The sequence below is a fragment of the Marmota monax genome, unplaced genomic scaffold (assembly GCF_021218885.2).
Source record: "Marmota monax isolate L192 unplaced genomic scaffold, Marmota_monax_Labrador192_F-V1.1 WCK01_AAM20220418_F8-fsc01025, whole genome shotgun sequence".
Classification (NCBI taxonomy): Eukaryota; Metazoa; Chordata; class Mammalia; order Rodentia; family Sciuridae; genus Marmota; species Marmota monax.
This window is the reverse complement of record NW_026694806.1, coordinates 29,029-42,527: the sequence shown is the minus strand read 5'-3', so window position 1 is coordinate 42,527 and position 13,499 is coordinate 29,029. Positions and strand designations below refer to the sequence as shown.

The 13,499-nt window shown below is 49.1% G+C and overlaps 1 protein-coding gene across 1 annotated transcript; it reads right to left on the bottom strand.

The window, feature by feature from the left end:
• Positions 1 to 348: 348 nt before the first annotated feature.
• S1pr3 (sphingosine-1-phosphate receptor 3) lies at positions 349 to 12,761 on the bottom strand. Its single transcript, XM_058573096.1, is given in 2 exon segments — positions 349 to 3,869; positions 12,509 to 12,761. A coding segment is annotated over 1 exon segment (1,140 nt). The 5' UTR covers positions 3,723 to 3,869; positions 12,509 to 12,761; the 3' UTR covers positions 349 to 2,582.
• Positions 12,762 to 13,499: the final 738 nt, after the last annotated feature.

The window sequence follows — 13,499 nt, the reverse complement described above, 5'->3', positions numbered from 1 at the left end:
AACAGCCAACCTAGAAGAACCAAACTTCCCATCTCTCTGGGCCGGTCTTTATTGCAATGGGTCTTACAATCTCCTTCCCATCCAAAGAGCCCCCTGTGTCGCTTCCTCAACACAGAAGAATCTGCCAGAATTGGTGCACACAGCATCCGGTCCACCAATGCTTCAGTGAAGAACGAGAATGGGCAAGTCTAGGGGGAAGAGGTGATCTGGGGTTCTAAGTGTTGTTTATCCCCAAGTTGCTGAGAAGCACAAGTACCAATGAGCAGCAGCCCACTCCCCGAACACCCCGAGGGGTGGCCCCGGTGAAAACAAGAAAACAATCCCGCCACACGGACTCCCCAAAACTGGTTTACGTGCGGCCTTTTGGTTTTATTTATTTATTTATTTAAACAAACATACATTGGAAATAGTAAAGGTTACTAACTGCAAGGAGATCTAACACAGGTTCTCTGTGGCATATAAGATCACCCTATTTCCAAACTTCAGGGCTACGACTTTGACACACTCAACTTCTAGTGAGGAAGTTGGTTAGCTTGTTAGGAATGTGCATATGGATATTGAAGGTGGTTGGTTTTTTTGCATATATCAAATGAGCATAATTACTTTCTTAGTGTATTTTTAAATTCAGATGGCTTAACAGTTTTACATCATCTCCAAGAAGCCTGTATAGTGCCTCTTGGAGGGAGTGACAGATGTGACCCCCGAAGAGGGTCGATGAATGAAAGCTGACCTGCGCAGATACTAGAGAAGTCACGGTTATGGACCAAAGTGTGACCATAAGACACAGCATACTGACAGAGAGACCCAAGGCCCCCAAAGCAACTCCACATTATGACAGATCAAATAATTTCATTTCCTATGTGAAAATGCATTTTGTCTCCCTTATACATTTCTATTGTTCTTGTTCTTAATCCAGAACCTTCAATAAATCTTTCCTAGAAATGCCCTGGCTTTTCTCATGCTATTTGATAACCAAATAAGCTATTTTTCAGTGATGTAGAGTCGGCAACAGTACAGGCCTTGTGGAACATTTCCTTACCAATATCTCAACAGGAACAAAAAACGAGGAAGGTCTTTGGTCAGTATTTACAGGTTACCCAGGACCCACAGAAAGCTTCCTTGATAAGAGCAACTTGCCAGGAAGGAATTTCTCTAACAAAGAGTCATTCATGAGTTGAGATTGCTCTTTTAGGTATTAATAAGGCAAAATTCTTACTAACCCTAAAAAAGAAAAAAAAAACAGTAGGGGGCACTGATGTGAAGTTACTCCAAGCGAGAAGCCTTCTGAAGGTGGCTTTTGATTTTTGTTTACAAAGAGCACAGAGAGTGTGTATCTGTGCCAGCCCTACACACGAACTCATTTTCCTTCTTTGTATACTGTATGTAAGATCCTTGGGGAAGAACACAAACAAGGATGCTTCTTTTAAAAGGTAAACACAGTGATATAGGTTCAACTGGTGTTGAAAAATAAAATTACAGTATCATGTAGGTATTATAATGCATCTCTCTGAAGCCTGAATAAGTTGTCAGATTACATTTTCTAACCTGACAATTAAGCTGCTCTAATTGTCGGGATCAGTGTGTGCTTTCAGGAAGCTGTGATTTTGCTGACATAGGTGACAGTCCCGGGAGATGACTGACTCTGTACTTTTCCAGTGCAGAATCCAAACTTGACCTAGAACCAGAGTTCTGTCTTCTAACACTCTCCTTCCAATGGAAACCCCCCCATTACATGAAGCAGACCACCGCCCCCCCGTGACTTGGTGAGGCCAACCGGGATGGAGGGAAAACCCTGCCCCTCCCTCATGAGCTGTTTCTTTGGTTAGTTGGGGCGCACGGGCTCTTGGGAGATCCTGGCTGTGATTTGCACAAGTCCACCTCCCCCCAAATTAAGTGTTCTCTCACTTTTGGATGTGCTTAAAGTTCTCCAGAGGGACACAGGGCTAGTTAGGGTCAGACCCACACATTTGGGGCTGGCCTTGGACAAGCCTTATTTGGGGAATTTAGGCCTTAACATTTTTCTTACCATGAGACTTCACAGCAATCTAAAGAGGCCCACCTAATTCACACCCATGTCCTTGTACCTGGTGCTGCAGTCAGAGCACATTTGCACGACTGGTTTCCTAACTGCTGGGGGTACTGAGACTTTATGTCAGCACCACGTGGCAAACACCTGGAACATGAATTCCATGCAACACAGAAAGGGACAGATATACAAGCACCCATTCAGTGTACTGTGGAGTTACGAAAACGTCATCCAGAGGCACGCTGAGAAACACCCAGTGCATCGCGTAGCCCCGACCTGCCCTCTTCGTGAACAATGGCATGCGGCATCCAGAGTTCAGTAGAAGGCCGTGGATGACATCAGCAGCTTCGTAGTTTGGTGCCCGAAACAGACAAAGCACGCTGTCTTTTGAAATGGTTTGGTGATTCCTTGGGTCCCCTTCTCAGGAGTCGGCTCCTGGGCAGGTTGTCAGGCAACATCAAGTAGATGTCCTGAGTCTCAGCTCTTTAAGGGTCCCCATGGAAGCGACACATGCAATAAATAAGAGCTTGGCTGCAGAGCTGGGTGCGTGGAGATGTCACTTGCAGAGGATCCCGTTCTGAAGTGCTCTGTTTCTGTCAATGATGCAGGATGTGGTGGCTGGGTGGGGCAGGTCATCCTTGATCTTTGGGGAGTGGCTGCTATTGTTGCTGGTGCTGGATTTGCTTCTGCTTGGGTCCAGAGCCGGCTGCATGGGCGAGACGCGGGCCCCCTTGCCCCTGACCAGGCAGTTGCAGACCAGACGGAAAAAGGCGCGCCGCACCTCCTTGCTGGCCAGCGTGTAGATGACGGGGTTCATGGCGGAGTTGAGGACCACCAGCATGATGAACCACTGGTCCTTGAACAGGATGGAGCACTCCTTGGCCTTGAAGGCCACATCTATGAGGAAGAGGATGAAGAGGGGCGACCAGCAGGCGATGAACACACTCACCACGATCACCACTGTTCGCAGCAGGGCCATGGACCGCTCCGAGTTGTTGTGATTGGCCACCTTGCGGCTGCTGGACTTGACCAGGAAGTAGATGCATGTGTACAGGATGACGATGGTCACCAGGATGGCGATGAAGATGCTGATGCAGAAGGCGATGTACTTCTTGGAGTAGAGGGGAAGGATGGTGGAGCAGTCAGGGAGGTTCTTCAGGCAGTTCCAGCCCAGGATGGGCAAGGCTCCCAGCGAAAAGGCAATGAGCCAGCACATCCCAATCAGAAGGAAGACCCGGTGCTTCTTGTTGGCATCCTAGGGCCACATCTTGATCATGGTCAAGTGCCGCTCTATGGCAATGGCCAGCAAACTGCAGGTGGACGCCCCGAGGGCCACAAACATACTGCCCTCCCTGATGAACCAGACCGTCAGGGACAGGCTGAACGTCTTCTTGCCAGACATCAGAATGTTGACCTCGTAGGCTATGCCAGCCAGCAGGTCGCACAGAGCCAGGTTGCCGATGAAAAAGTACATGCGGTTGTGAAATTTATTGTTTTTCCAGATAGCAATCAAAACCATCAGGTTCTCCAAGACGATGAAGCTGCAGATGACCAAGAAGAGGATGGTGGTGAGCGTGCTGCCACCCTTGGAGGGGTCCTTCAGCCTGCCCTCCAGCTTCCCCACATAGTTGTAATGTACCTGCAGAGTCTCATTCCCCGAGGCCGGCTGGGGACCCGGAGGGAGCACGGTTGCCATCGCTGGGCATCGACAGACGGTCACCTCCACAATCCACCAGGGGCGCTCAGGGAACGTTCATTTCAAGAGCCCAGCAGGACTGAGGCTGGCCGCGGCTTCAGGAATGGGTGCAGGCAGGAGTCCAGGAAGAATGTCGCACACCGCCTCCTGCAACAAGATGAAAGGAGAGAGCCCGGATGAAGGGCTGGATCACCACCTAAGGAACCTCCGTGAGGAAAATGCTGAAGCATTTGGACAGGTGGCCTGGTCAGGGCTGCAGAGGGTTTGTAAACACAGGCCCAGTTTCTAAGTGATTGAGGGAAAGCGCTTTGGGGTCTGGAGTTACCAAGGTGTGAAATGCAGTCATGTGACCCTGCCAGCCCAGATAAAGGTTCTACTTGAAAACTTCCAAGCACCAGGAGATGCTACCCTGTCAATCTTTCTCTACCACGTGGGAGCTGGGAAACCATCTCCCCCAGTTACTCGGAGGGATTCAAGATTTTCTCAGAACAAAACAAAACAACAAAACCCTAAAACACAAAAACAACAACAAAAAACAACCAACCAAATCCACACACACACATACACACACACACACACAAAAGGGACCACAGGATGGAATCCAGAACGATGCCTGCTCAGTTTTCAAGACCTCTCAGATGAGATTTGGAGTGACATCGTGGGAAGCACTGATGTTTCCTTGGAAAGCTTGCCCTGGGGTCTGGAGGGGATTGGGTGTGCCTGGCAGAGAGTCCTGAGGCCTTACCACCATGCAGTCACCACAGGAAGAACAGCTGAAGGCAGGGTGTGGACCGGGCAGCCGCTGTGCACCTGAGTTCAAAGCTTGGTGAGGCAGGAGCACAAACCTGCCAACCTGGGCTGGTGCTGAGGTTAGGGAAGAAGGACCAGCAAGAGGAGCCATGCAGGCTTTGAGGTGTTCAACATGCAGAGGCCTGGGCTGGGGGTGTAGCTCAGTGCTAGGGGGTGCACAGAGCATGTTCGAGGCCCTCTGTTCCATCCCCAGCACCTCAAGGGGAAAAAAAAAATCAGAGGCCTGAATGTTAAGCAAAACTAAATCAATGCTTGTGAGCCAGAAGAAACCGCATATCTGAGAGCACTGTGGGGTCACCCAGGCAACAAATCCAGGCACGGGCCCTTGAGGGGTTCTGAATTTTAATACTTCCTCCACTGAATCCTGACCAGTGGTCATCTTGATTGGCATCCTGTGTAGTGACCATGATGCAGACCCAACTATCAAAGCAGAAATTGCTTTCAGTAGAATTATTATTATTTTTTAGGTTGTAATTGGCTCATAATAGTTGTACATTTGTATGGGGTACAGTGTGATTATTTGATCCCCCACATAGACAACATGTCATGATCTAATCAGGGTAACTGGCATTTCCTTCTCTTCAAACATTTGTCATTTTTCTGTGTTGGGGAGTTTTGAATTCCTCTCTTTTAGTTCTTTATAAAATATGTATTGAATAGTTGTAAGCTGTAGACACTTACTGTGCTGTAGAACCCTGGAACTTATTTCTGTATCCAACTATAACTTTGTGTGCATGATCCAACCTCCTCCTGCCCTCTCCCTTTCCCAGCCTGTAGTAATCACTGTTCTACTCTGGGCTTCTATGAAATCAGCATTTTAGCTTTTGCATACATGTGAGGTCACGTGACATCTTTCTAGACTCACTTATTTTTAATTCGAATTATTTGAATATTTAAATATCTAATGAAGACCAAATGAGGTTGATTGAAAATGGCCCATTATGCGTATCAGTGAAGATGCTTTACTCTCCTGGTGTTGAAGCTGCAGCCTTACATCTGGTTCAGAGAAGCTTGGATCTCTCGGCAACAATATGGGGCTCTGCATTTTTGGGTCCAGTGTAATGTGAAGGTCTCACTCACCATAAGTTCCTTCCTGTGTATGAATCCAAGCCCTGTGAGGGCCTCAGTCCCTTGAAGGGTGCAGGAGCTTGCACTGAGGCTACCTTGTGGGGCTGAGAAACCAAGGTAGCTTTAAAATGTTTCCACACCCTAGTGACCCTCCAGGCACACAATCTGTCCAAGCCCTCGCCTCCCTACATTACGGTGGAAGTCAGATTTTCCCAGATGGGCAGAGAGGGTTCATGACCTCTTCACAGAGGTTTCCTCCAGTGTATTGAAGCCTGAAGGGGTTGGTTGTTCTAGAAGCCGCAGGCTGTCTGAGCTGACATTGGTGCTCTGCCTGGAACTGCTGGGCCCCTCCCTCCATGAGCTCTGTCTGGGATCACAGAGGGCTTGGGTCAAGGTCAGCTTGAATGCCACATGCTGGCAGAAGCCTTTATATGTTGGCCAAAGCCCTCTTCTGACTTCAGAAAGGAAAGCAGCCCAGCTCTGGAGTTGGGCTGACGATGAAGGACAGGAGGGGTCACCTACCCAGGTCTCTCCATGTCTCTCATTAACCAACCCCCAGGGCTGTCTCATCCAGCCCTGCTCCCTAGCCAGCCAGGACCTTGGGGATTCTCCTGGAGGCAGACAGAGCCACTCCATGGGCAGCTTTCCCATAGCCCCCCACCCTGATTTTTATTCAAATCTTGTCTGTCCTTCAAGCCCCAAGTCACATTCTACCTGCTCTGTAGCGTTTTCTGACCCTGGTGAACTTGACCCGAGGCTGCATATCACTTTTTAAAAATTGCCAGCAATCTTTTGAAGAGCAGAGATGATAAAAAGCAGCTGAAATTTTCTGAGCAGTTCAAACCCATGAACACACGGACACTTTGCCTGGATGACCTTATATCCCCGTGTCTTTCCCAACATCTTGTACATGATCAGGTGCTCAGCAGAGGCTTGTGCCCTTTATGTCTGCTTGTCTAGTTGTTTCTTTACCTGAGAGAGTGACTGGAGGGTTACTGGAGGATACACTCCCCACTCTGCATGGTGAGGGGAACGGGCCCTGGCACTGTGTCCTGTGGATGCTGGGCCCAAGCCATCCCCACGCTGCTGCTGAATGGATCCTAGGGACCTTGCCATGTCCCACCCACCTCCCCTCCAGGCTACCAGTTGTGCTGTCCAAGACACCTCCGCATCCAGGTTTATCTCAAAATGTCCCTGGGCAATCCGCACCACCACCAGGATTTTCTGCCCCAGAAAATGACACACTGAGACAAACTCTGGTTCTCATGCTGGTGCCTGGGGACTCAGTGCAGGTAATGCGGGTAGGTCTTGATAATTCAGACTGTTTTTGAGCTAACTCCTCTTGTCTCCTGTGTTGCGGTTTCCTCCACATTAACCCCACACCTCATTTTATACACCTCAATGCTCCCTTGAAAGTGTTGCACACTTTGGATTTTGCCTTGAAGTGGTGGGGGGGGGGAGGGAAATGAGTTCCTTTAAAATGGCCAAATCTGGAGATAGAACAATAGACAACGCTATGCAAGCTCACATTTTTTCCTCTCCCTTCCCCTGAGTAAGACTGCACAGAACAGCAGAAAAACAAGAAAATAATAAAGACGAGCAACCAGCCATCCAATGACCACAGTAAAACTAGTAGAAGATGTGACAGAGACCCATCAAGAAGACCATGACTCTTGAGGGTGAACACGCTTTCCCATCAATGCTAGATTTATCATTTCCCTTAATTAAACATTCATCACTCACAGAGTATATTTTTGCAGGATGTCTTTTGTGAAATACGATTCTCTGCATTTGCATAACTGGAAGATATCAGTCTCTCTATGGAATCTAAAAAGCTTATTTTCTCTGGATTATCAGCATTACAAAGCTAGCCCCATCCTGAGAGTTAAGTGCTGGGCTAAAAGCCAAAAGGCCATATTGATTTTGGCTCTGCCTAAACATTGTTGCAAATGGTCAAAAGCATATCATGAGCAAGTTCTTCCCATTACTCTTAAAGGGTGCTAGCCACAAACCTCAAGTTTGTCAGACGACAGCTCTGTCCTCAGCAAGCTCTGCTCAGTACTCCCACTATTGGAGTGCTGGGTAGTCAGTCTGCCTCCCCCCCCCACACACAGACACAATCTAAATACCATGACATCAGCACCCAGAACAGCCCCAGGTGAGACCCAGCCCCTCAGGCTACCTAGTGCCCCTCCTGGTCACTAGCCTCCAATGTGACCACAGTCTTGGGCTTGTCATCCTGTGGTGAGTTTCACCTGTTTCTGCCCCTCACATAAATGATCCCCATAGGACATGAAGGTGTGTGACACATTTCTCTCACCAGGATTCTCATGGGAATCATGCTGGGGGATGCGGCCACTCCTGACTGCTCTCATCCATCACGTGGACAGACATGTCACCCTCTACTCAATCAAGTTTGTGATTTCTCTATGGCCCACATGCTGTTTGTCATCAGGCCTGAGAGAGGGTGTTCTCTGGGTGAACACACGCCTGTGCTTCTGTGGGCTACCCTTGCTTTCTGAGGGGCACGCTGGTGTCTAAGATGAACTTCTGCCATGACTCAGGGGTGCTGGGCTTCCTGGATGTTAGCACTGACAGCAGCTTGTCCCCACCCCCATCCTGCAAAATAGAACCAGGATGGGAAGCCAGGTTGGCCTTCATCTCCAGGGCAAAACCGACACAGAATGAAGTCTCATGTTTTAATTTAGAGGCTAATTGTCCAGAGCTGGCAGTGACATGTTGGTTGCTGTTTAATTTCCACCCAAACACTTAAAAAGACAGCCTAGTGCTGAGAAATGAAACTATGGGGCAGACGAGTTCTGTGCAGAATCAGAAAGTGGTGGCACATTGCAGAAGTACAGACGAGCCGCAGGGTCTCCAGCCAACCACAGTCCTTGGCAGAGTCCTGCCTGAAGTTCACCAGCACAGAACACTCTGTTCTGAGTCCTGCCCCAACCAACCCTCCCTGACCACCCTGGCAGCCCCTCACTCCTGCTCCCTCCCTGGCTCTGCCAGGGACTTAGGTATTTCATTGTCTGTGTCTGCTCTCCTCCCCGCCTGTCCCTATCCACATTTTCAGTCACTGCATATGTAAGGAGAGCCTCTGCTCACCCCTGAACTTCTCTTAGGACTCTGTTTCCTAACAGCTTTCCTTTGGCCTCATGGACCTGGGACCACCGGCTTCCCTCAAGGCAATTTAAACACCAACATGTTCACTCTTTTGCCCAGAAGAAATAAGACACCTTCTAGAAGATGATTCCATGGCGGATGACCCCAAGTTAGACCCTACCAATGTTAGCCATGGCTACCTCCCCCCACTCCCAAAGGAGCATCCCCTGGGGGGAGGTGAGCCTGGGAGAGGGGGCCAGATGGATTCCAGATGTGCTTTCTACTCTAGCCATTCACTTTCTCCACATGTCAGTTTGAAAAATAAACAAACTATAAAAAGAAGGGAAAGGAAAAAAGAAGGCTAATATTTCTACAAAGTCTAGCACGCCCCCCCCCCCACCCCACACACATAAAAGGAAGGCACAATGAGATAGGAAGACATTTCCCTGGTCACATGCAAGATGCTATGTTTTTAAAAGGAATATTCTCCTGGGAAAGTCCACCACTTTGTCCCCCAAACTGAATTGAAGCACCCAAGATTTCCCAACGAGCAACATTTCTTGAAAAGCAAGAATTTCCCTTTTTCTTTTCATTTTAAAGAATTCAGAAAGGAAATAATGAGCTGGCCTTTCACGGCTCCAGCGAAATTCCTTTGCTAATGAGTCTTTTCCCTTGCTCTGGTTTTCTTGGGTGACCTCACGCGGCCTCCAGATCGTTCATGGAAAAATACAAGCTTTACACACAGTCTCACGCGCCTGGCGCTTTGATCTAGGCCCTCTAATGAAGCTCCCTGGGAGATACCAACCGCTAGACACACCAGGTAAAGGTTTGGCATCTTTTCCCACTTTTCTTCTTCAAAGCATGGAGTTGAATTCACTTTCCTGGTGGAGATTCCTGCTTCTGGTGGATTCTCTTTAGTCCGATCTTCAGCACACCAGGCTGGGTGCTATTACGAATCTGGGCAGAGTCCATGGAACCCTGGACAGGGGGACTGTGTCCAAGGAACCTCGGGTACTGGCCCCACACAGGCACCCTGTGAACATCCTCCTAGGCTTCCAGACTGGTCCAGGGGAGGCAATTGAATCTGCTCCCTTTTGCTTTCTAATCAATCTTTTCAAATGGTTTCTGCTCCTGTTCTCAAGAGCACGGGATTGGATCACTACTAAGATTTCCACAAAATGAATGCAGATGTGTGGAAACAGGCTTGCTGAAGAAGCCAAAGTCCAATTCACACAAGAGGTGTCCTGCCCAAGAAGTCCACCTGTGTTCCATTCTGTGCCAAGGCTAGACCCACAGTACCATTTGCTGTCTTGAGTGTGCACAATAGGAAACAAAAGGTGGGGGAGGGGCCATTTGCCCTAGGTCATAGAGTCTGGCTGGGCTGGATGTCCTTGTCATCTGGTTCCCATGCACGCCATCAGGGGTAAGCTCTTTGGAAGGCTGTCACCTTGCCACATGTCCTTTTACTAGGAGATGATAAGAATTTTCCCAGTATGCTTTATAGCAGAATTGCCCAGCTACTGTGTTGGCAAAATATTGGAATGACACTCTGGGGACTTTACTGAAATATTTAGAAAATTCTGAAGCCAGGAAAATGGAGAAGAATGTGCAAGACCAAAAAGCTGGCTGAGGACCTGACTCTAGGACACTGCGCTTGACCATACCAGCAGCATGCTTGCTGACAGGACAAAACCCACCCACTGGATGTCACACTCTAGACCCCAAAATATTTTCACCTAACAGGCCTATTGCCTTGTTGAGTTGAAGCAGCTTCCATTCCTCAAAAATAGAATGCAAAAACAAACAAACAAACAAACCAGAAAACAGGAGACTTTATGCCCAGAAGCTGTGATAAAAGCAACAGTTGAAATGAATTATTAACTGAAACTATTTTTTCTCAAAACATTATCTCCCAAAGTCTTCTGGAAAATCTCTTAAGGTATTTAATTGAACAGAAAATGCACAACACAGGAATAATATAAATGGTTCCAAACGTGATAAAAGAGGACTTATAAAGCCAGATGTGAAGACTAGAGGGGCATGGGTAACCTAACCCACCACAGTTCCAGCTAGTTCTGTGAACAGTTTGCTGAGAGGTTATCTCCAGGCTTTGGCAGAAAAAAAAAGTGTTGTACAATAGGGAAACCCCCAATTCTTCCAGATTGGGATGTGCTCAAATTCTCATTATTGAGCATATAAATATACTGTAGATATTGAGGAAGATGGAAGAGATACCACGGAAATAATTCAGCATCATGATTTCCAGAAAGAGGGAAATCAGTCTCTGAATTTTGAGGAATCAGGTCATTAAGACTATACGTAAAGCTTCTCCTACAGGAAATGAGATTTTCTAGCATCCAAATATGGTAGAAAATTAGGACTGTCCTGAACTTAAAAAATTCACAACTGTTATAAGGAAAATGGCCTTTTCAAAGTTCCAAACTGGTTGTGACTCCATTCTCTCTTGTGTCTTAGGCGGTGGCCCTAAAGGGCTGGCTTTGAAGGGTAGATAGATCTCTGGTGTCAGAAAACAGGAATGACTTTAGTAGGGCCAATGTGAACATTTGTTGGTTTGTTGATTTAAAACACCCAATGTGCAGTTCTTCTATGGCAACACAATAATTCCTCTGAACATTGAGCTCTGTATCAATTAAAATCTGGACACTTCCACGACTCAAACAGAGCATGTGCATACATACATCCCCCCCCACCCCCACCTACCACTCATATAAAACCAGCCCTGGTCATTGAGGAGCAGAACAACAGCCTCCCCTATACTTTCTAGGAATTATAGTTTCCTTAAACCTGCCTGCAAGATTTGCATCTATGAAGAAAAGAATAAAAGAATATTGAAAAAAATAAATCACACCCATGTGATTATATAAAACATCGGATAATTTTACTGTTCAGATTTTAGAAAGCAACCTAATTCTGGAAGTCTCCGAGTTCTGGCCAGGGACACAAATACAGGATAGAAGAATCCTCTGTTCGTGCTGCTGCCTTTTCTTTTCTGCAATGTTCAAATCAAAGTGTGTCCCTTTAAAAATCCAACAAGAAGTCCCTCTCTTACATCTAAATATAAAAACACCACAAGGAAACATGCCATTGGGAGTGTCCAAAGCCAGAAAGAGAGACAGAGGCAACCAGAAAGATAGATTGAGACAGAGACCATTGTGATACTGGTCTCTTCCTAGGCTGCACCTCAGTTATGAAACTCACAGTGCCCATCTCCTGCTGAGAACTTGGGTACTGTGTTGAGGGGACTTGGACTTCCAGCTCCCATCTTGATAGCCTTAAATGACTTGTCAGAGATATGTTAAGAAAACTGGAATGTTGTAACCAACTAATGGTAACCTAAAATAATGATTTTTTCCAGGCGAAGATACCCAACCCTCCTTCACCCTCATGGTCCTCAGGGTCTTCCTTTGAGGAGGGCACCGAACATTTTTAATTGTCCAAGGAAAATAACAAAGGAACTTCAAGCCACTTCAGTTTCACTCAGTTTATCCCACCCCCGCCCCTCCAAACACACCAGATCAGCTTTTTTTAAACCCGTCCAAGGGTAGTTCAAAAGGAATCGCCCTCTCTGCCCCTTCCTGGCTCCGTCCCTTGGGTGGATGGCCCGGGAAGCGGGATGCTGATGTGGAGCGCTCTGGCGGTGAGTGAACTCAGCGTCCAGGTCACCGCGCCACCCAGGACCGGCTGGGACTTTGTCCGAAAAGTGGGCCCAATGGATCCCCCCAGGCCACCCCACCCAGGTCCGCGTCCACGAGTCCCCAGGACCAGTACCGGCCGCTCACCTCCGTCTGGAAGGGACACTGGCCCACCGGCATCCTGGCGAGTGGGTGCGGCGGAGACCCAGGCGCCCCCTCCTCCGCTCAGATACCGGGGTCTAGGGGGTCGGGAGGTCGCTCCTGCCCCAGCGTTTCCTTGAGCTCGTCCTGCAAACTCGCTCAGGGCCGGGTCGCTGTCGCCCGTCCCTGGATCCGGCTGGCTCAGTCTCTGCTCCAGCGAGTCCGAGCACAAACTTTTCCAGCGGCCCGCCGGGGCGGGGCCCCGCAGAGCCCTCCTCCAGCCCCCAGCCCGTGTCCCCAGCCGGCCCTCCTGCCCGCCCGGCCTCCAACGGGCGCCAGCCCCCGCAATCGGGCCCCCTGTACCTGAGCAGGGGCCGTCACCCAGTCTGGACGCCCTCCTGCCCCATTCCTCAGTCCTCTGCGGGCGCCGCGGACCCCCAGGTCCTGGGCCCAGACCGGTCCCCACACCTTGCGTCCCTCCCGCGAGTCCCACAGGCGCCCGGGACCCAGCGGGGACAGATTATCGAAGTGGATCTGCGCGCTGGGACCGGCCCCTGTCCAGGGAGAGCTGAGAGCGAGGGTTCGGACTGATGCTGCTGCAGATTATTTCTATTATAAATATCGTTATTGCTATTATTAGTAATGTGGTTATTATTGTCCTGATGGTCACCATTTCCCTCTGAAATTGACTGTCCGCAGGCTTGAACTTGCAGGTGAGCCTCTGGCGACCGGCAGGATTTTCTTTTGGACTTCTTCCTTCCTTGCCTTCCTCCCCTCCTTCTCTGCCCTCCTCTCCTCCAGCGCTTGGGGGGTCTCCGCCCTCCCTCCTACCCCTCTGACTTCCAGAACCCGGCTCCTCTGGCAAACGCGGTTTCCGCGCCGCGCCCACCCTTGGTCCACCCTTGGTCCAGCAAATAGACCGGCAGCAGGAGGATGACAGCTGAAGCCCCCATCTCCCCCCAAAGCAGCCATGCTGTACCCCCAACTGCGCGCCAGG